We start from the raw sequence: 24761 nt of genomic DNA on the forward strand, positions 1-24761 counted from the left end.
GCGCCTCTCTGGGGGTGCCTCTCCGGACTTGCCTGGGGATGGAGGCGAGAGCTTAGGGCCAGGGTGCTTGTTAGGGGTGCATCCAGAGGGACTGGGTGTAGCGGGCGCTGCTGAAGACTGGGAGGGGGTCAGGCCGCTTAGCTTTCGGAGGCGCGTGGGCGAGGGGACTACGGGAGGGCGGGGCAGGGGCCGGGGGCGCTGAGCCTGACCCCTACCACACTCCAGCGGCACCCAGATGGGTGCTGGAAAAGCCACTCCCACCCCACCCCCCTCTGCCCTCACTTCGCCTCATGCCCTCCTGCAGCAGCTCGGTCCCCCACTCCCTGGGAGCACTTAACTGGCTAATGGGCCTCCTGCCGGCAGGCGCCCCTCCCCCGTCCCTAGCCGGGAGGAGCCAGGCACTAGCAGACTCCTTTAAGGACCTAAGCATCCTGGCCTTCCCGAAAGAGCCCTAGAACAACCCCCTTGTTCTGCAGACCCCCATGACGGAGCCGGTCTCTATGGGACTTCCTACTGAACATAGGGAAGGAGACAACTGCTCGTTTGCCCAAAGGGTTCAGGAGCCTGGTGGGTGTCCTCGAACAAGAGGGGGGTTGAGGAGAGGCTCTGCGGTCGCTGGCCTACAGCAGGTGCCCTGAAATCTGCGCTCCAGGGAGGGAGGAGGGAAGGCGCATGGGCACTGGAATGGGTGGGGGCTGCAGCCCCTCCCGTAGGGCTTGGCTGGGGGGGTCCTGCCTCGGGGCCCCTGTGGGAGCCCCCCCAATACAGAGGCAGTAGCAGCAGTAGGTTTAAAGTAGAACTCATCCAGAGGGGCCAGCCAAGTCACCTAGAAACCCAGAAAGAGACTGGAGCTGGTTCTGGGGGAGGAGGGGTCAGCCAAGAAGGAGCCAGCCCTGCAGGCCCCTTCGCCCCGAGCTCTCAGGCCCCTAAGGGGCGTCCTGCCTGGCACTGGCCATCCTCAAAATCCCCACCTTGTTGGATGCCAACTCTAACCTAAGGAGTCTCTTGCCTTTGGCAGAGGCCCAGTGGGGTGGGATTTTTATATCTACTTGAGGCCCAGAGAGGGGAAAGGACTTGCCCGGGGTCACACAACTTTGTAAGAGGATTTTAGCCCTCTGACTTGAAGGCTGGCTCATCCTGCCTCCACACCTTGCCCTTGAAGAGACAAAGAAAGGGGGACAAGACTTGTGATCCTCTTGTCCTCTCTTACAAGAACAGCAGAGCCATACCCTTCAGAGATCCAGAGACCACCAAGTCTCAGTGGGCAGAGCCATGAAGGGTGGACAGTGGCCTCTACCCCCACAGGCTTGGGTTCAAGTCTACCAGCAGCACCTAGCCCCTCTGTGCCTCAGTCACCTTGTCCAGACGCTGGAGGTTGTCAGAGCATAAAATAAGCAAATGGGTACATAACCCTTATCTGCAGGCAGCTGGCCATCTGAAGAGTGGCTAGCCGACTGGGAGGAAGAGAGAAGGGAAGCCACAGCCAGTGCCAGGGCTAGCAGGGCCAGAGCCAGGGTTCTGGTCTTGGACAGGGAGACTTCATAGAAATGCTAGGCAGCAGCTCCTTGGAAAACAGGATGGGAGCCTGTTTCCTGAGCCTGAGCCTCTCCCTCTCTGCACCCCCTCCCCCATGTCTCCCGAGACCAGGGTAGCCCCCATTAAAGGGCTCCTTCCTCCTTGGACACTTTCTTCCAGTCTTGGTAATGGTAATAGGGTTTCTCAGCAAGCAGTAATGGTGGAAGGAAGGCAGCCTTTCTGCCTGTACCCTTGATTAAAGGAGCGGTCTTGGCCCCGGGGACCCTCCATCTCCAGGGCTTCTGCTTCAAAGAGGTGCTGAAAGCAACCTTAGCTGCACTCTGGTAGAGAGGGGGCTGGGACTTCAGGTGGGGTGGGGCTAGGGAGGCCACAGTCTGAGCCTGCCAGGATGAGGAGAGGCAGCGGCATACTCCAGTCCCAGGAGGGTTTAGGCAGAAGAGCAAGGGCTGGCATGTGGGCCCTCGGCACTGAGCTCTCAGCCCTTAGCCACCAGAGATTGGAAGAATCAACCTCCTTGAAGAGGCCTGGAGCAGGTAAGTGACTTGCTCATGGCCTCTCAACATGCTGGGCAGAGCTAGGATTTGAACCCAATTGTTCCACTCTGAGATTCTGTGCAGGGCTGGATTCTGTGCAGATTCTCCAACAAGGCTGGAGGCCAGCATGACCATCTGTGCTGTTCTCAGGGTGGGTGGCCATGGGAAGGGACTGTACAGGCAGTGGGGCAGTGGGGATAGCATAGAATATTGAAAGAGAGAAAAAAAAAAAAAAGAAGAAAGAGAGAGAGTCAGGAAGAACATCCCCAGCTCCTCCCCACCCTGCCCAGAGAACTCCCAGGGGTGCCCTAATATATGGAGATCAGGAGGCTTTCCTTCACACTAGCTCTCATGGCAGGAGGAATAGGAAAGTCATCACTTGAGGTCACAGCATCTAGGAGGCAGGGCTGGGGCTAGTACCCAGATCTTTATGGCCTGTAAGCACCAATCCCATACCAGGTTATGGTATACATATCTCCCCTCAACTACTGAGCAACCCTAAGGCCCAAATCAATGCTGGAGTTCAGATACAGCAGACCTGCCCTGGTGGGGTGAGGTGCGGGTGTGGTAGGGAATTTGGACTTGGGCAAATTGCTCCTCCTACAGGCCAGGGATGGGGCTCCTGGTGGAAAGAATGGTCCTGCCTAATCGGCCAGAGCAAGGGTCAGCCCTCCACAGACTCTCCAGGCTGGCTGAGGGGAGGATAAGTCCAGGAGCAGGGCTGGGGAGGGAGGAGGCCTGAGCCCCCCTCTACCTGCCCCGGAATGAGCCCTGAGAGCCTACCCCAACCCAGAAGCCCACCTTGCCACTCCTGTACACATACCATTCCCAGCTTCTGCACTCATTGTCTCTCTTTCCCAGCTACAGAGTAAGCTCAAAGTTCTGGGTTTGAGTTTGGCTACCACACGAGCTGTGTGACTCTGGGCCAGTCAGCCTCTCTCTGAACCCTACCTGCAGTGGGCTTATCTGGCATCCAGAGAGAAGGTATCTGTGAGAGTCTGGGACAGAAACACTTATCGCCTCTCAGATCCTGAGACCCAGTCTGGGACTGCGGAGGGAGAACCTGCCACCTATGGGAAGCATCTCAGAGGAGCTGCACCCCCTTGTTGGTGGGATGAGGGATGGGGGTGAGTAGAGACTTAAGTGTCAGGAGGCCTGGGTTTGCAAGCTGAGCTCCAGCTCTAGCTGTGTGACTCGACCTCTGATACTGTCATCGGCCCTTCCACGTATTTCTCTTTGGCTCTTTGCCTCAAGTTTCTCAGGAAATGCTAGGCACAGAGGAAGCCATTCATTCTTTCATTCAGTCACGTGTTCAGCCAACAGTTACAAGTCTGACACCCGTGCTGGGAGTTCAGCAAGAATAGGGTCATTTGCTCCTTACATGGGGATCTGAAGCCCAGCTGGTCCCTCCACGTTGGGCATCAGCATTAAGCAAGGGCCACCCAGGGCCCGGCCGCATGGGACACACAATCTAGGAGTGGGAGACAGAAATCACATGAAGAGACCATTCAGAGATACGGAAGCTCCCATGGGGTGCAGTAATGGGATGCACCTCTATTGGAGAGAGGTGGGCCCGGTAAGGTGCCTGTGAGATCTGAAGGACAGAAGACGCTGCAGGGCCACGATCTGTGGAAGAGCCAATGAAGCGGGCCTCACACTGGATCCGACTGCATTGGAACCGACTCGAGGAACGCTTTTTATGGGTCAGCTGTTATCATCATCTTTACTATCAAGGGTACCCGCTCCCGCATGTCCCAGCTCTTTACTCCTGGGTTCCCTCTGTACACAGAGACGTTGCGGGGAGGGGCGGGTGGGGGGCGAAGGGCCGCGCCGGGCCGCGCCCTGTGGAAGCCAGCCGAACGAGGGCGCCCCAAACAAGTTCTGCGCTTCCCCGCCCTGGCTCCGTTGAGGGGGAGGGGCGGCCAGGCTCGGCCGGACCTCAAGAACTACATTTCCCATAATCCCATTCCTCACCGCCATCTTGGCCGGTGGGCGGTGGCGGTGGCAGTCTAGGGTCTAGCCCTTCAGGCGGTTGAGCCGGTTCCGCTCACCCCTAACCTGGGCCTCCACCATAGGGGGAGCGTGCCCTTGCCCAGTAGGGCGTCCGCGGACCTGGGCAGCTCCTGTCCGCTTCTCCACCCCTCCACCCTGGGGAGCCTGGTCCACGTGTCGGTGTACGCGGAGAAGGCTGCTTGCCCTCCTCTGGCCTGGAACCGGAGGACCCAGACGTCGAGGGCTCCAGTGTTTCCTCTCCAGACCCCCGCCCTGCACGTACTACTCACTCCCTTCTATTCCCAGATGACCCCTGTTTTTCGTCAGTGAGGACATTACACTAGGGCCCCGGGGGGAGACCAAACCCCAGTATTCGGGCGCCTAGAATGCCAGGGCTTGAGCAGATAGGTTAAAAGGGATTATCAGACAACCAGGCCCAGGCCCCTGACAACTAGACCCTCCCCTAGCCCCTGCCCGGGGCGGGGTGGGAGTGAGGGGCCCGGAGCGGGACTGGCCCTTTAAGGGGGTGTGGTCGGGGGGCGGAGGAAGAGAGCGAGACAGAGAAAGCGGCTTCGGCGGCGGCGGCGGCGGCGGCGGCGGCTCGGGCGGCGGCCGCGGGGGACAAAGGGCGGGCGGATCGGCGGGGAGGGGGCGGGGCGCGGCCAGGCCAGGCCCGGGGGCTCCGCATGCTGCAGCTGCCCCCGGGCGCCCCCGCCGCCGCCCTCGCCGCGGAGCCGCGCGGAGCCGAGCCCGCGAGCTAACCCGAGCCAGCGGCCCGGAGCCAGCCGGCGGGCGTCCGGGAGGCGGCGGCGCAGGGAGGGGCCCGAAGCGCGCACGTGGCCCCGGCGGCCGCCATGGCGGACAGCGGCCCCGCGGGGGGCGCGGCGTTAGCGGCCCCTGCCCCAGGGCCGGGCAGCAGTGGCCCAGGGCCCCGCGTCTACTTTCAGAGCCCCCCTGGGGCTGCAGGCGAGGGCCCAGGCGGTGCGGACGACGAGGGCCCAGTGAGGCGCCAAGGGAAGGTCACGGTCAAGTACGACCGCAAAGAGCTACGGAAGCGCCTCAACCTGGAGGAGTGGATCCTGGAGCAGCTCACTCGCCTCTATGACTGCCAGGTGTGTCCCCTACTCTGCGCCGACACCCTGAAGTCGTTCCCTAGTCGGGCTGCTTGGGAACCCCACCTTGCGCCTGCCTGTCACCGGAGTCAATGGGCGCTCCGCTTCCGCGTGCTCCCCTCCCTTTCTGTACTCCCCGCCCCAGTGTGTGCTCTTTCTTGTCTGACCTTAAGTCACTCCTATCTTCTCCCTCCTGACTCCCTCATGTCACTATTCTGGTCAAGCTTGGGGTCCTCTAGAAGCCTCGAGGGATAGCCTGGGCCATGGGCAGGAGGCAGGAGGCTAGCCTGAGCTGGCAGCGGAAGGTCGTCTTCCTAGTGCCTGCTAGCCGAAGCTGGTTAAGAGGCGCAAGACTGGTTGGATTGTAAAGGGTCAGGGCTGTTCTCATGGGCACGCCTGCAGCTCTCCATTTTGGTGTAGGGGCACGCTTGCTGTCCTCTGAGTTCTGGTTCTCCACCCCATGACTCCGTCCTTGCTCAAATGGTGACTCAGGCCCCGGGGGGCAGGGCGGAGGAGTGGGCTTGCCCCGTGCTGCCTACCCTAGACTAGCCCTGGAATGCAGCTGGCTCCAGACTGGATGGCCGCTTCCTGAGGGAGGAGGGGTGGCAGGCACCCCCTCCCTCAGGAAAGCATGGGCTCTTTGTTTCCCCCTTACCAGGCCTGGGTCCTTCCCACTGACCTTTCACCCTTTACTTCCTCCCCACTCCTGGGAAGCTGTGACAGGTGTTTGGGTGAGGGGGAGGGACTGTGAGGAGTTGAGACAGCTGGCCCCACCTGTGCGCTGGCTGAAAGGGGGCCTGGGAAGTTGGGCAATGCATCTGCCGGGTTCTCAGCCCAGGGTCCCCCAGCCCTAGCTGTCTGGCCCTGTCTGGCGCCCATGGTGCCCAACTGGCAGGGACAGGAAGCTCCCCCCTCATTGGGCATTTTGCCTTGGCACAAGCCTGATCTGTTTTCTTCCTCGGACAGCTGCCGTTGTCTGCTGGGCAAAGAAGGCTGGCTTATCCTGTGGTGGGGCAGAGGCCTCAGCCGGAGCCCCTCTCACGCTGTCTCTCCCAACTCAGGTCCTTGTCTCTGCCTCCTCCCCCACCCTTACCCCACCCCAGGAAGAAGAGATCCCAGAGTTAGAGATTGATGTAGATGAACTCCTGGACATGGAAAGTGATGATACCCGGGCCGCCAGGGTCAAGGTGAGACAGCCTGGGAGACAGCTGGGCTGGGGGATCAGGGAAGAGAGGGCTTCCTGGAGGCACCACCCGTGGGTAAGCAAGGCTCTAGATTTCAGCCTTCTTTGCTTTAGTCATTCAGCGTAGTGATGTTGCACCTCAGCTTCTGCCTCTGTCAAATGGGGCTAATGGTGCCTGCCTAGCGGTTGAGTGGCTGTGGCATCGCCTGTGCCTGGGGGTGGCCCCATCCCTCCGAGGTGGGTACAGGTAAACTTGAGGCCCCTGTTCCTCAGAACTCACAGCTATACTTTATCTCCCCACTCCCACCCCCACCCCATGCCCTCCTAGGAGCTGCTGGTTGACTGTTACAAACCCACTGAGGTGAGTTGAGTGGTTTCCCCAGAGGCTGGGGTGAAAGGAGCCTGGGTTTCTGTCATCTTGGGGTCTGGTCTGCCTAATGTCCTCCCTTCTGTTCAGGCCTTCATCTCTGGCCTGCTGGACAAGATACGGGGCATGCAGAAGCTGAGCACACCCCAGAAGAAGTAGGGTCCTCGATCCAGGTGAATGGTGGCTCCCACAGGACAATCGCTGCTCCCCGACCTCGTAGCAACAGCAATACCAGGGGGCCCTGCGGCCAGGCCTGGTGCCATGAGCAGGGCTCCCCGTGCCCCTGCTCAGGGGCCTCATCCCTGCCCCCTCAGTTTTCCATTTTTGGGGTTTTTTATTGTTATTAAACTGATGAGACTTTTTGTGTTTTTATATTGACTCTGCGGCGCGGCCCTTTAATAAAACTAGGATATGCCTTTGGTGCAGTTTCCGACTCAGCTGGTCTCTTTTAGGGGGGACACACCGCTATACCACTGCTGCCAGCTCAACTTCTTCCCAGGTGACCACAGGCCTTCCTGAGGGCCTTGTAACCATGGTGATAGCTCAGTGCTGGCTCCCAGACCCAGAGCTGGAAGTGGCTGGGGAACTGGGGGAAGTAGTGGTGGTACTGGTAGGCAGGACTATGCCTTTTCCTCTGGGCCAGGGCCACCATGCCACTTAGGGCCTGTCCATCATGATCCCCATACCGAGCCTACACCCAAGGTTCTCTGTGGCCAAGAAAGGAGAGAGATGGCTGGTGCCAAGGGAGAGGGCAGGCTGAAGCTGTGGGTTCTAAGTCCTGGGGCCCACAAACAAACACAGGCTCACTTCATGGGCTTTCAGGGCTTTTTGTTTTTTTGTTTTGTTTTTTTTGTTTTTGGTTTTTTTTTTTTTTTTTTAAACAGTCTGGTCCCTGATGTGGGGGCCTCTCCGCTGCCCCTCCCCAGTTTGGCTACAGTTCTGAACGTCGCTCGATTTTGAGCAGCTCCACCTCAAACACGAGAGTTGCACCACCTGCAGGGGAGAGGAGGGAACAGAATGAGAACCAGGACCACAGGGAGACAAGATGGGCAGGACACGGGGCAGGAAGGTATATTACCTGGAATCTTTGGGGGAGCTCCCCGCTCTCCATACCCTGTCAGAGATGGACAAAGAAACTGAGCTGTCGTTGGGCAAAGGAGAGAAGTGTTCTGCAGACATCCAGGCTGAAGCCAGGCCTCTGCCCATCTCAACAAGATAGCCAGAAATGGAGAAGGTGTAATGGAGACGGGAAGGGGCTACAAAAGGTCTGGCAGAGGACAGAGGTGGGCATCAGAACCAAGTGCCCCGAGGGTCTTGCTCTGTTCTCACTGCTGTACGTAGCTAGACTTGGAAGAAGCCTGAGCCATAATGAATAGATGGGGTGGAAACCAATGCAGAGGCTAAACCAGCCTTTACTCTTCCCCAGAAGCACACCCCAAACTCCCGTATCCAGGCTCAGGAAGGGCCTCTTACCCAACTCTGATGGAATCACCAGCTTCCGTTTTTCTCCCTCACACATCCTGCAGGACAACACATGTTCAGCACATGGCAAGCACCCAGGCTCCCTGCTCCTCCCCGATCCCTGGGGCTTGCCTCCCACAATCAACCTCCTTGATCGCAGCCGCGGCCCCCTTGACTCACCCGAGCAGCCCCTGGTCCCAGCCCTTGATGACCTGGCCTGTGCCCAGGGAGAAGACAAAGGGCTGGTTCTGGGGCAGGCTGCTGTCAAATTCTGTCCCATCTTCCAGCTTCCCCTGTGGGACCATGGGAAGACCAGTGAAGAGGAGGGTTCACTCTGACACACCTTCCCACCCAGCTGCTCTCCCCAAGCTGGCTCCCCCATGGTAGCCACAGCCCTAGGAGGAGACACAGAGCCCTGGGCAGCTCACAGTATACTGTCACTGCTTGCTGGTGCCAACCTGGGGGTCAGACATTGAACAGCAGGGTAGAATTATGGAAACTAGCGTAAAAGGGACAGGGGACTTGCCCAAGATCACCCACCTTGTTGGCTGAGGAATCCGGCTTCCAAGTCTTCTCAGGTCCCTAGAAGCCCCACCCACCCCAAACGCTCCACTTCCTCACCCACCGTGTAGTGCATGTGCAGGACGTCACCCTTGCGCGATTTGATGGGACAGTGGTCTACCCGCTTCTTGACCCCGATCTGCAGCTTCCGTTTGCCCTCGGCCCCCGCAGCAGTGGCCAGGGCGCTCAGGCAGATGGACAGTACTGTCAGGACCCAGCTCAGCCTCATGTCTCTGCGGGAACAGACCCCGATCGACCGACCAACCGACCGGGGAAGGGGCGGGGGGGGGGGGGGGGGGAGGGCATGGAATAGGGGCAGGTACAAGGAGGTTCCACCCCCACCGTACCTTGCCTGCCCCTGGGGGATTCCCTTGTCCCAGGTCACCGCCCCCTCCCCCGGGCTCCGCGGCCACACTTACCAGTCCAGTGAGAAGGGGGCTTGCCCGAGGACCCCAGCAGCGGGGGGAGGGGGTCAGGGGAGGCCACAGCAGCCAGGGCCCCGCCCCTTTGCTCACCCCCAGCCCTCCCTTCCCTCCCGGTCCCCATCTCCGCTCTTCAGTTCCCACCCGCCCCTTTACGCAAAGTCCAAACCCTATCTGGCTGTCCAGCAGTTGTCTCGACCGGGCGACCCCATTCACGCCACACCCAGTTGCCCCCTGCCCAGCACACCCACACCTCTGCGGTCGCTGCAGGGGGCCTGCCCCGAGGGACCCACACATCGCCGCTGGGTGGCTCCGGGGAGCCCCGATCTTCCGGAGGCACCCCCCAGGCGGGGCCTGCGCCTCCGCCCGGGGCGCCGCCCCAGCTCTGAGCCCTCGGGGGCCTGCGGGGTACCCAGACTGGCCCCGTGTCGGGTGGCCGCCGAGCACGCTCCACCCACACCACCTCTCCCGGGGGAGTTCTCGGCCTACCGCGTCCCCAGGCCCGGCCCCCGCGGAGACCGCCCCCGCGTGGACGCCCCGGGCCATTACCTGGGCCTACACCTTCACTTGACTCCTTGACCCCACCCTTTAAGGGACGTAATTCCGCCCCCTGCTCTGGAGCCCCGCCCTCGGGAGAACCAGACCCCTTTTCCTGAACGGTAGCCACGCCACTCACCGGCTGAAGGCCCGCCCCCAGCGCCTGGGCTCCGTCCCCTTCGGTCTCCAAACCCGAGGCTCCGCCTTCCGCCTGTTCCAGCTCCTCCTCCAGGGGCCAGACTCCGCCCCCCACCTGTCCTAGGTCCGCCCCCAGCCCCGGAGCTCCGCCTTCCACTGGCACCAGCTCAGAGGTTCCACCCGCCTCTGTTCCACGTCCCGCCCCGACTCCCGGGGCTCCGCCCCGTGCAGCGTGAAAACCCTCCCCCTGCGGCATCCCCAGACAGCTCCGACCCCAACGCCCAGTTTCCTCCTAACCTATCCCTCGTTGACACTCGGAGCCCCGCCCGCTCCTGCCCGGCCTGACCCAGCCTGGCCCTTGCGCCCCGGCTCCCCCCAGCCCGGGCTGTGGCCCCCGCTCACCTCCTCGCCGCGCCCCCGGAGTCAACCCCAGTCGTGCGGCCGCCTCTGCGCAGGCGCATCAGCGTCGCTACCAGGCCGGGCCACGCCGCCCGCCCTCATTGGACTGCGCAAAACCCGCTGCCACCCGCCAGCTGGGGCGGCCTTTCCCCCAGCTCCGCCCCCGCGCCGCCAAGTGACGGCGCGCTACTTCCGGTGGCTCGGTAGTCGGTAAAGTTAGGTGAAAGTGACTTCCTAAAGTGCCTTTGGCACTTCCGGTCGAGGTGAGGTTAAGGTCAGGCGGACGCAGGCTCCCGGAAGGGGTCTGGGGACGCCATTTTATTTCGTCCCCTGGCTACCACAGCGCTCCCGTTTGCCGCCGGGCCTCCCCGGCTCCAGTTGCAGTGCAGATTGCTTGGGCTTCAGACTTGGGTTTGAATGTGGGGTCTGCCGTTCGTTGACTGGCAGCGTGACCGTGAGCAAGCTGCCGGGCCTGGTAGGATCTGGAGTCCCTGTACTGGCAGGGCCGTGGAGGCACTGCTGCCACCATGTGCTCCAGCGGGCTCTGGCCCACAGCTAATGCTCTGCCCGCCTCGACCCGACGCACGCGGACCACGGAGTCATGGTGGTAGTGGTGTGGCTGGGCCCTTCCCCCCCCAGACAGCCATGCTCGGGTGCCCCAACATCTCTCCACTGGAGGAGTGAACTTGTAGTCGCGAGGCGACCAAACCTAAACAGTGTTAGAGACCCCAGACTTGAGGGCACATCCCCGGTCACTCAGCCTTTCTGAGCCTGGAAAAGGAAGATAATCAGCAGCGCTGACCGGAGAATTGAGGACTAAGCAAGGGGTGCATATGGAGCGTTGTGCATGTCCAGCACTAAGTGGGCGGGGGAAGTGGCAGCTCTAGAGTCCCCAGCCCTCATCTGTCTCATTTTGGTTGAGCTACAGCATTTCCAGTGACGGCATTGCTGAGAATAGTGGTTTGAGAAGTAGTGATCACTATCAGGAGTTGTCTTCTGGTTTAACCCCACTCCTGCCTTGGGTCCAGCAAGATCACAGCCATGCCCTCCAATCTCACGCCTCAGAGAAGGCTTCCTTTAGGGTAGCCACTCTGGGTTAACCTGTAACCCTGAATGTCCTGTCTCAGCAAGGCCAGCCACTGGTAGCCGAGGTTGGTCTTTGGTCGGCCCCTCACAGCTCCACCCCAGGGACGATGGAAGCTGCAGGCGCTGGGCTTCGGCTGGATCAGACAAAAGTCAGGACAGTCCCAAGCAGGAGCTGCTGAGGGGAGCCCAAGGCAAAGGGGCGTGAAGGTGGAGAAAAACGTGTGGTTGGAGGTGAGGGGACCTATCTCCCAAGGCAAGCCCACCAGCCACAGCCCTTTTGTACTTCCCTTCCAGGGATGTGGGGACAGGGCAGGTGTGTGGCTTTAGAGTTAAGCTACATGAAGTAGCTTACATGCAGAGTGCTGCCCGGCAGAGAAGAGGGGTTTTTCTATCAAGTGAAGACATACTCAGACTTTCCTGAAGTCCCAAGGCCGGGGCCATAGCAATCATCCATTCCCTCCATGTGCCCGTGTGGAAGGTGAAGCTCAGAGAGGGGCCAGTGACAACCAAGATGATTCAGCAGATCCGGGTCCCACCTTGAGCTCACTGGCCAGAGCAGGCCATCTCCTTACAGAAAGGAGCCTTTGTGATGGCAAGGGGCAGAGCCCCCCCAGGGCCTAGATGTGACAAGCAGGACCATGAAGAATACACAACTCTGGCTCAGTCTTGTGACCTGGTAGGGGACCTTGGGCCTCATTTCCTCCATCTGCACAATGAGGGAGTAAAACAGGCTCTAAGTCTGGGAGGCAGTGTGATGCAGAATGCCTGGATCACCCAGCCTGGACTGTGACAAACAGTGACACAGGCAGGGACAGCTCCTTCCATCTCTTTTTATCAGGGTTGGGGGTCACAGTTCTCACACCGAAGCCCAATTCCCAGTATTTGCAGAGGATCAGTGTCTTAGTGAGGGGACAGAGGAGCCAGCTGTAAGATGCTCACTTGCACATGGTGGTTGAAAACAGACAGTACCCCTTCTTTTCAGAGTTAGTCTGCGACCCCTGGTGCCACCTACACATGTTCCCAGCCAGCTGCCCACCCTGTCAGTTGGCAGCCTTGGAGAGACCCGGGACAGCTAGAAAGTCCTCCGAGAGGCCCAGGTCCTGGAGCAGCTTCTGCCCATGCCGAGGTCTTGGGACTAGGCTATTCTCAACATGTTGCCCCCAGTCCCACCTCTGTGGGGGTGGCTTGTGAGTCTAGTGGCCCTGCTGAGTCTGAAAAGCAACGTGTCACCTTCGCAGCTTCCGGCACCTGAGGAAGGGAAGGAAGAGATCTGTTCATGCAGGCATAGCTCAGCCCCTACTCCTGGAAATTCACCCCTTTGTTACCTTCTATGAACCCCCATTCTCTCCTAACGCACCTGGCGAGCACCAGCTTGCCGGGCCCACATAATGCCACTTCGGGGCCTCACTGTGGAAGGGAGGAGTGGTGAGAAGCACCTCAGAGAAGGTGGACAAGGATTCCACTGTGTCCCCTGGCCTCTCACAGAGCCCACAAGGTGGGACAAATATCTCCTAAAGGGGCTTTTAGGAAGGCCCAGAGCTTCCAAAATTGGAGAGCCATGGCTCTCATCTTTACCACAGGCAGATGTTCCCATCAGAGCATCTGTGACCTCTCGGAGACAATTTCGGGTGCCCCTGACCTCAGCCCTTGACCTCCTCTGCTGGCATCGCATATCTCATGTCTGACTCACATGAGAATGTTAACTTTGTTTACACTGATCCCAGTGCCAGTGGAAGCTTGGTAAATATTTGCTCAACACATTCAGCATCTTCCCCTTCCCTGGCAGGCTCATCTCTGGACCCGCTCCAGAGGCCCTGATGCCTTACCCAGCAAATGGTGCCCTCCGCTCCTCACCTGCAGGTGTCTGGGTTGAGCTCTAGGCCCCGCCCTTGGCAACGGAGGAAGCTGCGGCGTTGGCAGCGGCAGCGGCAGGTCCTGGGGTCAGGGCGCTGGCGGCGCTGGGTGCAGCGTGGGCAGAGGGGCCTGGGGCTGGAGTGGGATGGGTGATGTCAGCTGGGGAGGGTGCTCCGGGGGCAGAGTCCCAGCCCGGAATGGAGCGGGGCTGGGGGCGGTGGTGGGGAGTGGAAGCCCTAGGAGGAGAAGCAACATGTCTGGGGTGGGAAAGAAAAGCCTTCCCAGGAGCTGGGGTTGGGTCAGAGAACACAGACTCGGGGAGCAGAGCAAAAGAGAGGTAGACTCGGTGGGAGGAGAAAGAGGGGTTGGGACTGCACCCCCTGCCCCGTCCACACGTTACATCCTGGCTGCTGGGCCTGGGCTCCAACCCCATCTCAGTAAGAGCCCAAGAGACTCACCTGTCTGGCTTCAGAGCACTCTCTCTCTTTTTTGGTCTGAAAAGTAAGAGGGAGGGACAGAAACGAGGAGGAAGAGGATCAGAAAAGCCAAGCATCCTACTCTCTTAGCCCAGATCCCAGGCCTACCCCAAGTTCGAGTCTTGGAGATCTGGTCCCCACTGTGGTGTACCACTATGCCCGGCACCCCCCGAGCCTGGTCTCTGTGAGCTCAGAAGTGGGGCCTGGCTGGCACCTGCATTCACACTGGCTGTGTTCTTCCAGGGACATCTCGCCCAGCTGACTGCTTGGGTAACGAATCATGAGGATCTGTATTCCAGAGATGGAGAAGAGACAGTGTAAGAGACAGAGAGAGAGAAAAGGAATGCTCCACAGGCTGGAGGGAGAACAGCTTGCCCACCAGCCAAGGTTCTGGCCATTGCCCCCACTCCCCCACCCCCACCACCCCAGAGCACTGGCATCCACCCCAGCTGGGCACACTCCCTCTGTCCTAGTACCTGCATTCGGACTTGGTGCTGCCCAGTGGGCACGCACTCCAGGCCATCGTCAGGGCAGCAGCCACCGCAGCGTTGCACTGTCACGCAGCTGGGCACCAGTTGCTTGGCCACCGTGCCCATGAGCTCCACAGTCAGAGGCACTACCACCTCCCGTGGCTGGCAGGTGGCACGGGCATATACATCTATCCATGACACCACTGGGGGCAGATGCATAAGGGTTAAGTCCTCGCTGGGTTTACTGCAGCTGCTCCCCAGTTGCCCTGTCCCCTGTACCCCACAGCTGTTCTCCCTAATTCCTGTGTCACAGCCACCCTTCACTGGCCCTTTCTGCCCTCACAAGCTGCCTTCCCCTGGCCAGGAACCCAGGAACCCCACTGCCTCAACTTTCTCTTCTGTGAAATGGGCAGAATAAGTTTGCATCTTGGAGAGTGAATAGTCACTCATGATTAGACGGGCTAACCTCCTCAGTGCTGGTTAGGGTGGTTATTGTTACTATTACCTTTCTTCTGGTGGCTGAGGGCATCAGGCTGGGACACAGGGCCCTGTAGGAGAGAAGGGACCTGGACCCAAGGTGCACTCAAGGAAGGGCTAGCCCTGTCACTGTCCCCAGGGCTCTGCCCTGGCCGTCAAAGGGCTTCAACTCCTCTATGGCATATTTCCAGATTGCTCTGCTCCTGGGGTCACTCTAGCTTTACCTGGCTTCTCCTGGCCACCTGAGACCTGCCCTGGCCACGGTGGTGGTGGTGGCGGCGCAGCAACGTCCAATCTCCAAGCCTGGGGGCCCCCGGCTGATTCGGAGGCCACAGGTCAGGAGGGGGCACAGTGGGCGCCGAGCCAAGTCCAGCGGGCACCGAGCGGCTCCACCCCCCCACCCCACCCCCGTCCGAGCCCAGGGGACGGGGTGGGGCAGGGGAGTGGCGCAGGGCTGGGCTGGCGGGCCGGCGGGGAGGGACTCCTCCCGGGGGATGCCCCTGCCGGATCCTCGCCACGCCCCGGCCCGCAGCCCGACCCCGCGGGTCCCCGCGGCAGAGGCCGCGCAGCATCTCCCCACTTCCGCCAACCTTGAGAGAGGGCAAGGCGGGCGGCCCGGCGGGATGTCGGGGACGCACGTACCTGGGCGGGGGCCAGCTGCAGGAGCGCGGCGAGCAGCAGGCTGAGGAGCAGGGGGCCCATGGTGCCCGCGGGGGCCGCGCGCCGGGGGCGCCCGCATCGCCCTAGCCCGGGGGCGCGGGGGGCGGCGGCAGCCAGAGCCCCATGGCGCGGGCCCGGGCGCGGCGGGCGGGGGCCGGGGGCGGGGGGCGGCTCCTCCGCGGCCCCCTCCCGAGCCCTGAGCGCAGGCAGCGCAGCGCAGCGCAGCGGCGGCGGCTGGAGGAGCCGGGCGGGAAGGCGGCCGGTGGCGGCAGGCGACGGCGGCGGGGACGGCGGGGACGGCGGGGGCGGCGGGGGGCCGGGCCCGGGCTGGCGGGCGGGCGGCTCATGTGACCCAGACACGCGCTCCCCACCGGGCCGCGGGGCAGGGGCGGGGCGGGGGAGGGGGGGCGAGGCCGCCGCCGGGGCCCGCCCCCTCCACACACCCCCCCTCCCGCCGCAGCAGGGGAAAGGGGACGCACCGCCCAGGGGGCCGGGCTCGCGGGTCGCTGCCGCCGGGACTCCGAGGGCGGGGTGTCGTTCCCCGGTGAGGCCTGGGACGGGGGCCGCAGGGCATGAAGCAAGGAGCCGGACACGAGCTCTGAGAATCACTTTATTGCACGCGTTTTGGGGAGTGGGAAGTCCCATGGGGTAGCAAGGCCCCATCCCAGCGAGCTGCTCACGGGCGGGTGCCTGTGCCCGGAGGCATGATCCCTGGGCCTCCAGGTGGTGGCTGCAGCCGCTGCCTCTGCAGTTGCTCCTGGAGCTTGGCTCTGTTGGCCCTGCAGGAGAGAGTACCTGGGTGGTCAAGGCAGAGGATCCCAGAGGGTGGTGCCAGGACAGTGAAGGGAGAGCAGGGACAGACCTGGCCCGGGCCCGTGTGTCATTGTAGATGGCTGTGATTATTCGATCCTTTTCATCCATGAAGCTCCGGTGCATCTGCTCCAGCTTCCTGCAAGGGGGTTACAATTAACCCCAATCCCTGCTGTCCCCCAAATCCAACCCCCACCATCCAGGCAACTCTAGGGTCTCACAGCTTTACATCTGTGAGGACCTCTGCCTAACTGCCTGTGCTAGGTGGGCAGAGGGGCATGGAAGGGCAGGGGCTTATCCAGGGTCCATGGGTGACCCAGGTCTCTGTCTTGTTGAAGGTGGTAATAGCAGCTCTGAACATCAGAATGTTCCTCGCAGGAGACTAGAAAGGGTATACATCTAATGCATCACGGAGCTAGGCAGGCTGCTAGCAGTGGGCATCAGCCTTTAGATATCTTTGTGGTAGAACCCTGGTATTCATGGCATGCATAAAAGGATGGCGGGGAGACAGCCGATTGCCAAACAACTGAGGGTAGTTGCCGGTGAGGCCCAGTTACAACATATTTCCTTGTGCAGGATCTTGGTTGGCTCCAGCACATCCTATCAGCAGCACCAAATATTTACATTCAAATGACAAAAAAAAAAAAAAAAAAAAAAAAAAACCTGAAAATGACATTAGCCCTTAGTTAGTGTAGAGGTGTCTTTGCCAAGTAAGGAGAGGTTCAGGAGCTACTTCATGCAATTCTTAGCTTGAGACACAAAAGCGCAAGCTGCAGGGGTGGTGTGGATGTATGGCTGACCACACTGGGCTCCACCCACCCTCCACCCTCTGCCCATCACCCCAGGCGGAAGGCAGGGATGCACCTGAAGGCAACATAATGCAGGCCCATGCCTGCCAACATGATCAGGAGGCAGTATCCCAGCACCCGCTGGTTGTGTCTGTGCTGCTGCTGCCTCGACTCTGGTCCCTGAGGCCTCACACCATGAAACTGGGCCCAGTATTGTGCATTGGGGGGTGCCCAGGAGCTGCTGAGAGGGAGAAGAAAGGAAGTATGGGAATGAGGTGCCCCAGGAGACTTGGGGAATGGAGCAAGTCAGGGGCAGGACTACTGCACCTGTGTGCTTGATGAGCAGCCCTGGGATGGACTGTGGTTCCTGGAGACTTTGGAGGAGTTGTGGAGCTGAGCTGGTGATCATAGCTGCGGCGGCTGTGCTCATGGCTGAGCACTTGGTACGCTTCACTCAGCTCCACAAAGCGGATGTGCAGGGCTGGGTTCCCAGGGTCCCGATCAGGGTGCAGCTGGGGTGGGGCAAGACTCTCTTCAGCTCTTTTTCCATGCCCCATCACAGAACCCATCCCAATAATGTCCACCCACAAAGGTTCAAATCATCCCTGGAGGCCCTGCCTGGAGAGGAACCCTCACTCTTAGGGCTGCCCACCCCTCTAGAAGGCCAGAGTCAGGAAGCACAGACTCCTCCCCTTCCCCTTGTTCAAGGCCTTCCACCTGCTGCCTGGCTCTCACTATATGCCCTGGCTTTCTCAAGAGCAGGCAGATCAGAACCAAGCCCAGCCCATCACATAGAACCCCTGGCTCCCGTCCCCAGCCTTTCCTCCCAGCTGGCCAGACCACTGCTCTTGGGGCACCTCCCATTCTCTATACATGCTAAGGGAATGTGGCACCATCCAGAGTGAGCCCCTCGGCTCCACTCCTGGCAATCTGAAGTGTACCCTATCTGCTCAGCCTTATCCTCCCTCCTCCCCACCTAGGACCACTGGTACCTCTTTGGACTTGGAGAAGAAAGCTCGTTTAACTTCTTCAGTGCTGGCACCAGGATGCACCCCTAACAGTTCATAGTAGTTCCTGGGGCCAGACCTGTGGAGATAGGCCAGAAACTGCAAGGGCTGTGGAAACACAGAGGCTATTCCTCCCCTCCCCCTCCCAGCACCTCTGGGCCACACTCCTCAACTCAGAAACTGGGAGGAAGATAAAAAGAGAGAGAGAGAGAGAGAAACCAGGAGGTGAGGAGGCTGAGGCTGGTGCCAAGGGAGATCCATCTCCAAATCATCCCTCCCCTTTTGAGTATTTCAGGTATGGTGCCGATCAGAACATTTCCATGTGTAGCCCTCAGACCCCTTGAAACAGAAACACCCAGGAAGCTTGTTTAAAAACATTCCTGGGACGCCTGGGTGGCTTAGCAGTTGAGTGTCTGCCTTTGGCTCAGGTGTGATCCTGGGATCTGGGAACGAGTCCCACATCAGGCTCCTGCATGGAGCCTGCATCTCCTTCTGCCTAGGTCTCTGCCTCTCTGTGTGTCTCTCATGAATAGATAAATAAAATCTTAACACACACACACAGATTCCCAAAACCCACTTCATTCCTGCAGATCAGAATCTCCAGAACAAGGCCTAGGAATTTGCATTTTTGTAAGCCACCTCCAGTGAGTTCTGCAGTGATGCTGATGTTCAACCACCACGACAGTCGTGAAAAGAGCACCGAGTTTGGCTTGGGCTCAAATTCCACTTTTGCCTCTTAACTGGCTGTATGACCTTGAGGGTCGTCTCTTCATCTTTGATCTTGTGTCCTCTATAGTCAAAGTGAGGGTTACCTGAAATAAGCCTGTAAGGCACCTGACACAGAGTAGAGAGATCACAACTATCTTAGTACCTGGGTCCAGGCCTGGAGCTGGGCAGGCCTTCCTCAACGAAAACCCACTGACTGACGTGGGGGGCTACCCCGGCCTCCGACTCACCGCTGCCTGGTGGCCGCCGAGAAGAGCCGGGTGGAAGGGCTGCGGGGCCAGAACCGGCACAGGCACAGGGACAGCATGGCGACTGGCAGGCGGCTGATGAAAGGAGGCCACAAAGAGAAGTGCATTGGGACCAGGATGGGACCACACTTCGAGCACTCCGGGGTGAAAGGGAAGGGCCTGGCTCCGTTTACTAGCGTCGGCAAACGGAAGCAGCCTTAGGGGACCCAGGGGCGGGGAGGCCTCCTTCACTCAGGCCCAGACCCCAGTGACCTGGACTTGCCCCTGCCACTAGCCCGGGGGTCCGGATCCCTTCCGCCACTGGTCTCGGTGTCCCAGACAACCAGTCCCAGACGTCGGGACCCCCTCTCCACCCTGGGAGTTTGGGGGCGGGTGAAGGAGGGGCCTGCCAGGCCCCGCCCCCGCTGCGCTCACGGAGTCCCGGGCCGCCGCCTCCTGCGCCTATGCGAGCCCCGCCCCCGCGCTCTCATTGGCTTGGACGCCCAAGCTGCACCCACCGAATCGGAAGGTCCGGAAGTGCGTCGAAGGCCACACCCCCGCACGCCCATTGGCCTTTGGCACCTCGGGCCCACCCTACGACGTGGAGGCCCGCGGAGCCTCGCGGAGCCTCCGGCGCCCGCTGGGTCTCCCGCACAGGGATGTTACTCTGCTTTCCAGCGAGCCATCTTTCATAAGGCAGCGTCCACCTCACAGGAAGCTCGGGCCCTCACCACAGCGGGGCAAGGGGGCACGGTCCTCACCCCAGTTTGCAGAGGGGAAAACTGAGGCTGGGTGGTGGGGGTTGTTTCCCAAGACACTTATCCAGTCTCACCCACCGGTCCATCTCTGTCTCACGGAACCAGCAGGTGCCAAAGGAATCCAAGAATAAAGTCCTTTATTGTCTTCCAAGTTGTGCTAGGGTTGGGGGCCCTAGGATGACTCAGGCGGGACTTCCCTGGACTTGGTTGTAGAGGAAGATAGCGCCTTTGGCCGAGGGGCAGAGCTCAGCCCACAGTTTGGTCTCCTGCAACCTCTGCACTCTCTGCGGGAGAAAGTAAGATCCCTGACATCCAGCCCTCAGGTCTCTTGCGGGAGCTGTGCCCAGTGTTCCTGAGCCTCAGATCCCTCTGCACTTCACCGTCCCTAGGTGAAGAGGCTCCTGGCCTCTTGGGCTGAGGGCATCAAGGAGGCCTTGTGGCTCTGGAGGAAAGCTCTAAGAGATTTAGCAGCCCTATCTGACCCAGCCCCAGGGAGGTAGACCTGCATCACCAGGCCTGTGCAAGGTGCACCAGGCCTGTGCATCATCAGCTCCTTGTTCAAGCAAGATACACTCTGGCACTAAACACCTGTGTCTCCACAAAGATGATTCCCGTCGACTCGTGGGCCTCAGCTCCTCCACTGGTGTAGAACTTCTTTACCTGCTCAGAAGTCAGGCTGCACCTGGAACAGGACAGGAGAGTGGCTTGGGAGAGTGCCTGGCCCTTGGAATGTCCTCACGGAATCCCAGCTGTCTCAGCCATTCCCCTGAAGCACCCGCCTACCCCAGGACCCAGGACCCTGTAGCCCAGAGCTCACTCACTGGACATAGAACTCGGCACTGGCACGGCCGCCACTGGTCTCATTGCAGGCAATGCCCAACAGCAGCGGCTGGCTCAGGGTGGGCAGTGGCACGTTCACCTGGTTGGTGCAGGGGGTCCACGTGTCAGTGCCCGTGGTCCACATCCCTGCCCCTCTCAGTGGAGAACATTACCTTTGTACAGCATTTTATAGTTTGTAGTTCAAGCGTCCAGAGTCACAAAATGTCAGATCTTGGGCATGTTCATATTACAGATGGGAAAGCAGAGACCAAACAATTTGCTCAGGGTCACCCAAGGGAAGGCCAAAGTAACTAAGACTCTCATTTACAGCTCTTTTCAACAAACAAGGTAAGGATAGAGGGGTAGTAGACAAGACATTTATTATTCCCATTTTAAAGAGGAAGAGCTTGGGGGCACACAGATATATGAGGGCTACGATTCCCCTTGTGCCTAGCTGTAAAGCCAAGCCCTTCCCCCAATGCCAGATGCCTGCAGACCCTCCTGCCAGGCCACACCTGTGGAATTCTGGCATGTTGTACCCCCTCCCTTCTTGCCCACCTGTCTGGGCCACCCCTCACTCACCTCATCACAGATCTCTTGGAGGACACTGGAGAAGAGCTCATGCACTACCAGCTCCCCAGGGAGGTCCTTGTGCAGGGGGCTGTCACCAGGGCACACGGCCTAGGAGAGGTCAGGCTCAGCCCCTGCTCTCTGTCTCTTCCCACCCTGCTTCCTCCCATATTGGCTGGCCCTGAGGGCCTGGTTAGGCACAGAGTTAAGAGTCTTGGTGATCCCCTGACCCAGGCCCACCATTTTAATATGGACAACCAGAGATCCAGCTAGTCCTCTGCTCCCCACCCCACCCCCATCATTCCCTAGCTTCCCACAGGTCTGAATCAGAGGTCAATGGGGAGGGTGAGGTGCTGCCCCAGGAGTCTTTCAGAGAAGCACCAGGCCAACCCCAAACGCCCTCCTCCCTTTAAGGGATTAGGAAAACAAAGCTGAGCTGAGCCTTTGTGCCTTTGCACCCAGCCTGGCATCTCACCTGAGGCTCAGGGTGCCCACCAGGCACATCCACCAGCCCAGGTGCCTCGGCCACTTGCCGAGACCGACGCAGGAAGACCAGGAAGTTATCTGCAGTGGCCAGTGTGGCACCAACCCCCAGCGGATCCGCCAGGTAGGCTTGTTTGTCACCCCAGTCAGTGGCCCCCTGCTGTCGCAGCCAGGCAGCTGAGCTGGCCCAGTTAGTGCCCAGGAAGTCCCGGTAGGAAGTGAGGCCCAGGCGCAGGAGCAGCCGTGGCCCCTGTGAGCCAGTGGGAGCCAAGGTGGCTGAATGCAGGCGGAACTTGGGGGCGTCAAAGAGCCAGGGCTGAGCCTGCAGCCGGCTCTCCCAGATGGCGGCGATGGCCTCGTCCCCTCCTGGCAGTGGGCGCCGGTCATGGTCTGGGCTCAGCTCAGCCCGCACCTGCTCCTCTGGCAGCCCCCCCGGGGGGCACTGCAGCAGCACGGACACTTCGGGGTCCATGGTCTGGACAGGGCAGCTCTGGGGGAGGACACGGCCGGGCCTGTCACCCCGAGCGCCCCACGGCGACCCTTGGGCCCAGCAGCTGGGCGCCTCCGCCACAGACCTCCTTAGGGTACCCCCGTGACCACCCTCTGGGCAGGAGCCCCAGGATTCCCGCTGCCAGCCATCCCTGGGAATCCCGCGCATCTCCACCACCCAGAGGTGCTGAGTCCAGTCACCCCTTCACGTCCACTTCTCCCAAACCCAGGGTCCTGCCACCAACCCTGAGGCGCCGGGAGCCCTCGCAGGATCCGGAAGCTCAAGGCTGCAGCCGGCTCTCGGCCCCCGCCCGCAGGCCCCGCCCCTTCCCCAGCGGAAGTGCCCGGCCCCCCGCCCTCGGCTTCCCATTGGCCGCTCCCTGCGCCTCGGCCGGGCCTCCCGCGAGCCCGCGGTGCCTGCTGCCCGCGGTGCCTGCCGCCCCCCGCCCGCGCCGTCTGACCTTCCGGCCCCAGGCTTCCGCCGCGTCGGCCTGAACGCTCCGCCGCCTTTGCGGGGCTGTGGGCTTCCCTGGGATTCGTGAGGGACTCGGTGTGACCTTGGGCGAATCTTGCTTCCTGGGCCTCAGTTTCCCTATCTGCACGAGGGAGTTGGGGATGGGTGGGAAGTGAATTTAATGAGCTGAATATCCCCTTCGCAGCTCACTCGTCCTGAGGCTTCGTGACTTGCTGGGCAGGATGGGGACATGAGAGGGTCCTTAACAGTCCCCACCTATCACTGTTCCCCTCAGGTCTCAGCCATGAGCTCCCTTGGAGGAAGGAGGCAGGAAACCACAGGACCCAGGAGTAGAAGGGCTCACAGGCCCCGGGAAGAGGTGTGCCCACCCCATCCTAATCCCCACTTTCTTGGTGGTAATTGGAGGGGGACTTTACGCCCTAGCTCTCTGGAATATGCTGGTGCGTGGGAGTGGGGGCGGATGCGTCACACACTCTCTTCCCAGAAAGTGGGGATTCCTTTCCCTGTGGCCTCCCTCTGCAGCAAGTCACCCGGAGTGCAGGGTGGGCAGCAGGGCAGCATCACTACAGGGACCAGGGGTCACCTCTGGGCTCTTACAGGACCGAGATGTACAGCTGTCCAAGGCTTTGTCCTATGCCCTGCGTCACGGGGCTCTGAAGCTGGGGCTTCCCATGAGGGCTGGTAAGTGAAAGTCTTGAAGACTGAGGTGAGTGGTTGGAGACGAGGGAGCGGTGTGAGCCTATCTGTGACTGCCTGACTCATGGCCCTATGGGGACAGCACAGAGGGCACATCCCCTCCACATGCAAGGAACACCGAGGCCCAGAGCCCAATATCTAGATCAAACTGGGAGAGGACCTTCTGTCTACTCCAGGCCCGGCAATACTAATGGTGCATGTGGCCCAGTAAACACCCAAGAGTGGGTACGGGGGTGGGGGGGTGTCAAGGTAACTGGTGTTTATTGAGTCCTTTCTGGGCAGGGTACTATGCTATAAAAGAGTCACTTATCCTGTGACCCTCCCCAAGCCAGATCCTATTCCCATGTAAGTTAAGGAAAGAGAGGCCCGGAAAGGGGAGACTCTCACAGATAAACCCTAAGCCCAGACTCTGTTCTGGCTACCTGTGGCTCGCCCTATTAACTCTGGCCCAGGCCAGAACAAGTTCATCTCCTGAGCACCCTGCCTGCCTGCAGATGGCTTCGTGCCCCTGGACACCCTCCTGCAGCTGCCCCAGTTCCACAGCTTCTCTGCTGAAGATGTGCAGCGCGTGGTGGATACCAACCGGAAGCAGCGGTTTGCCCTGCAGCCAGGGGACCCCAGCACTGGCCCTCTCATCCGGGCGAATCAGGGTCACTCTCTGCAGGTGGGAGCTAAGGGGACAAGTGAGAGAACCATGTGGGACCCCTCCAGGGAGAGGGTCTCACTGCTGTCCATTCCCCAACCCATCCCAGGTACCGGAGTTGGAGCTGATGCCCTTGGAGACCCCACAGGCCTTGCCTCCCATGCTTGTCCATGGCACATTCTGGCAGCACTGGCCATCCATCCTGCTCAAGGGTCTGTCCTGCCGGGGAAGGACACATATTCACCTGGCCCCAGGACTTCCTGGGGATCCTGGTGTCATCAGTGGTCAGTGGCCCTCCCCAGCTGTCGTCCTACCAGGTCCCTCTCCAAGTATCATAGCTTCTCTCATCTAAGGCCATTCCATGCTCTGCATGCTGTAGTCACCCAATCCGCACCCTGAGCCCAGGACCTTCCACTGAGCCTGCCCAGGTTTGATGACTGCAACTCCACATGCCCCAGGTCCCAGCTCCAATTGTCTCTGCAGGCATGCGACCAAATTGTGAAGTGGCTGTGTTGATTGATGGGCCCCTGGCCCTGGCAGGTGAGTCTGGACACAGCAGGACTGCCCTAGGGCTTCAGAGAGGATAGGAGTCACATCTCTGGCTTTGTCTGCAGATGGAATCCCCTTCTTCCGCTCTGCCAATGGAGTGATCCTGACTCCAGGGAATGCTGATGGCTTCCTGCTTCCCAAGTATTTCAAGGAGGCCCTGCAGCTCCGCCCTTCTCGTGAGAACCACCACCTTACTCCTATTCGGGGTGCCTGAGCCTGTGCCCTCTGCCATCTCCTTCCCAGCTCCCAGCCCCAGGCTGATGGGTCTCCCGTTCCTAACCTCTTGTCTCCATTTCAGGAAAGTTCCTCTCCTTGGCTGGTAATGAAGAGACAGAGTGTCAGAGTGGCCCCCAAGCATAGCTCCAGAGGAAGAAGGATAATCCAACAATAAAATATTTATTAAAAAAAAAGTTAAAAGTTAAAAGGTAACAAAAAAAGAAGCTCCAGTTTGAAACCA

At 60.3% G+C, this 24761-nt stretch overlaps 6 protein-coding genes across 18 annotated transcripts; 2 read left to right on the top strand and 4 right to left on the bottom strand.

Moving 5' to 3' along the window:
• Positions 1–4732: 4732 nt before the first annotated feature.
• PPP1R14B (protein phosphatase 1 regulatory inhibitor subunit 14B) lies at positions 4733–7148 on the top strand. The gene is given in 6 exon segments (XM_055311169.1): positions 4733–4781; positions 4784–4887; positions 4889–5173; positions 6277–6360; positions 6685–6717; positions 6814–7148. Coding segments are annotated over 6 exon segments (609 nt in total). The 5' UTR covers positions 4733–4747; the 3' UTR covers positions 6883–7148.
• Positions 7149–7534: 386 nt separating this feature from the next.
• FKBP2 (FKBP prolyl isomerase 2) lies at positions 7535–10390 on the bottom strand. 6 transcript variants are annotated; one of them, XM_055311129.1, is made up of 6 exons: positions 10245–10390; positions 8810–8978; positions 8365–8477; positions 8197–8243; positions 7802–7837; positions 7535–7716 (listed from the first exon to the last, which is right to left on the bottom strand). In XM_055311129.1, exons 1-6 carry the CDS (start codon positions 10301–10303, stop codon positions 7655–7657), a joined length of 486 nt encoding a protein of 161 aa, XP_055167104.1. In that variant the 5' UTR covers positions 10304–10390; the 3' UTR covers positions 7535–7654. The 6 variants fall into 6 exon arrangements, with proteins under 6 accessions (XP_055167104.1, XP_055167134.1, XP_055167114.1 ...); XM_055311159.1 differs by lacking the exon at positions 10245–10390 and adding an exon at positions 9844–9983; XM_055311139.1 differs by lacking the exon at positions 10245–10390 and adding an exon at positions 9717–9786.
• Positions 10391–12143: 1753 nt separating this feature from the next.
• Positions 12144–15571, bottom strand: VEGFB (vascular endothelial growth factor B). Of its 2 annotated transcripts, none has more exons than XM_055311191.1 (7): positions 15247–15571; positions 14633–14675; positions 14134–14330; positions 13872–13945; positions 13640–13675; positions 13182–13316; positions 12144–12575 (listed from the first exon to the last, which is right to left on the bottom strand). In XM_055311191.1, the coding sequence occupies exons 1-7, from the start codon at positions 15304–15306 to the stop codon at positions 12554–12556; spliced, it is 567 nt and encodes a 188-aa protein (XP_055167166.1). In that variant the 5' UTR covers positions 15307–15571; the 3' UTR covers positions 12144–12553. The 2 variants fall into 2 exon arrangements, with proteins under 2 accessions (XP_055167166.1, XP_055167159.1); XM_055311184.1 differs by having other exon boundaries at positions 13182–13417.
• A 290-nt stretch (positions 15572–15861) lies between these two features.
• Positions 15862–20142, bottom strand: DNAJC4 (DnaJ heat shock protein family (Hsp40) member C4). 6 transcript variants are annotated; one of them, XM_055315098.1, is made up of 7 exons: positions 19659–20142; positions 18826–18918; positions 17855–17948; positions 17190–17374; positions 16939–17103; positions 16127–16213; positions 15862–16043 (listed from the first exon to the last, which is right to left on the bottom strand). In XM_055315098.1, exons 1-7 carry the CDS (start codon positions 19664–19666, stop codon positions 15941–15943), a joined length of 735 nt encoding a protein of 244 aa, XP_055171073.1. In that variant the 5' UTR covers positions 19667–20142; the 3' UTR covers positions 15862–15940. The 6 variants fall into 6 exon arrangements, with proteins under 6 accessions (XP_055171073.1, XP_055171075.1, XP_055171074.1 ...); XM_055315100.1 differs by lacking the exon at positions 19659–20142 and adding an exon at positions 19106–19637; XM_055315099.1 differs by lacking the exon at positions 19659–20142 and adding an exon at positions 19096–19637.
• Positions 19701–22247, bottom strand: NUDT22 (nudix hydrolase 22). 2 transcript variants are annotated; one of them, XM_055315095.1, is made up of 6 exons: positions 22187–22247; positions 21445–21942; positions 20982–21080; positions 20402–20499; positions 20169–20262; positions 19701–19864 (listed from the first exon to the last, which is right to left on the bottom strand). In XM_055315095.1, the coding sequence occupies exons 2-6, from the start codon at positions 21922–21924 to the stop codon at positions 19763–19765; spliced, it is 873 nt and encodes a 290-aa protein (XP_055171070.1). In that variant the 5' UTR covers positions 21925–21942; positions 22187–22247; the 3' UTR covers positions 19701–19762. The 2 variants fall into 2 exon arrangements, with proteins under 2 accessions (XP_055171070.1, XP_055171068.1); XM_055315093.1 differs by lacking the exon at positions 22187–22247 and having other exon boundaries at positions 21445–22178.
• Positions 22248–22499: 252 nt separating this feature from the next.
• TRPT1 (tRNA phosphotransferase 1) lies at positions 22500–24724 on the top strand. The gene is made up of 7 exons (XM_055315141.1): positions 22500–22774; positions 23016–23097; positions 23607–23776; positions 23865–24039; positions 24239–24295; positions 24370–24480; positions 24603–24724. The coding sequence occupies exons 1-7, from the start codon at positions 22646–22648 to the stop codon at positions 24662–24664; spliced, it is 786 nt and encodes a 261-aa protein (XP_055171116.1). The 5' UTR covers positions 22500–22645; the 3' UTR covers positions 24665–24724.
• The last annotated feature ends 37 nt before the right edge of the window (positions 24725–24761 follow it).

This window comes from Nyctereutes procyonoides, unplaced genomic scaffold (assembly GCF_905146905.1).
Source record: "Nyctereutes procyonoides isolate TBG_1078 unplaced genomic scaffold, NYPRO_anot_genome, whole genome shotgun sequence".
In the NCBI taxonomy this organism is placed as follows: Eukaryota; Metazoa; Chordata; class Mammalia; order Carnivora; family Canidae; genus Nyctereutes; species Nyctereutes procyonoides.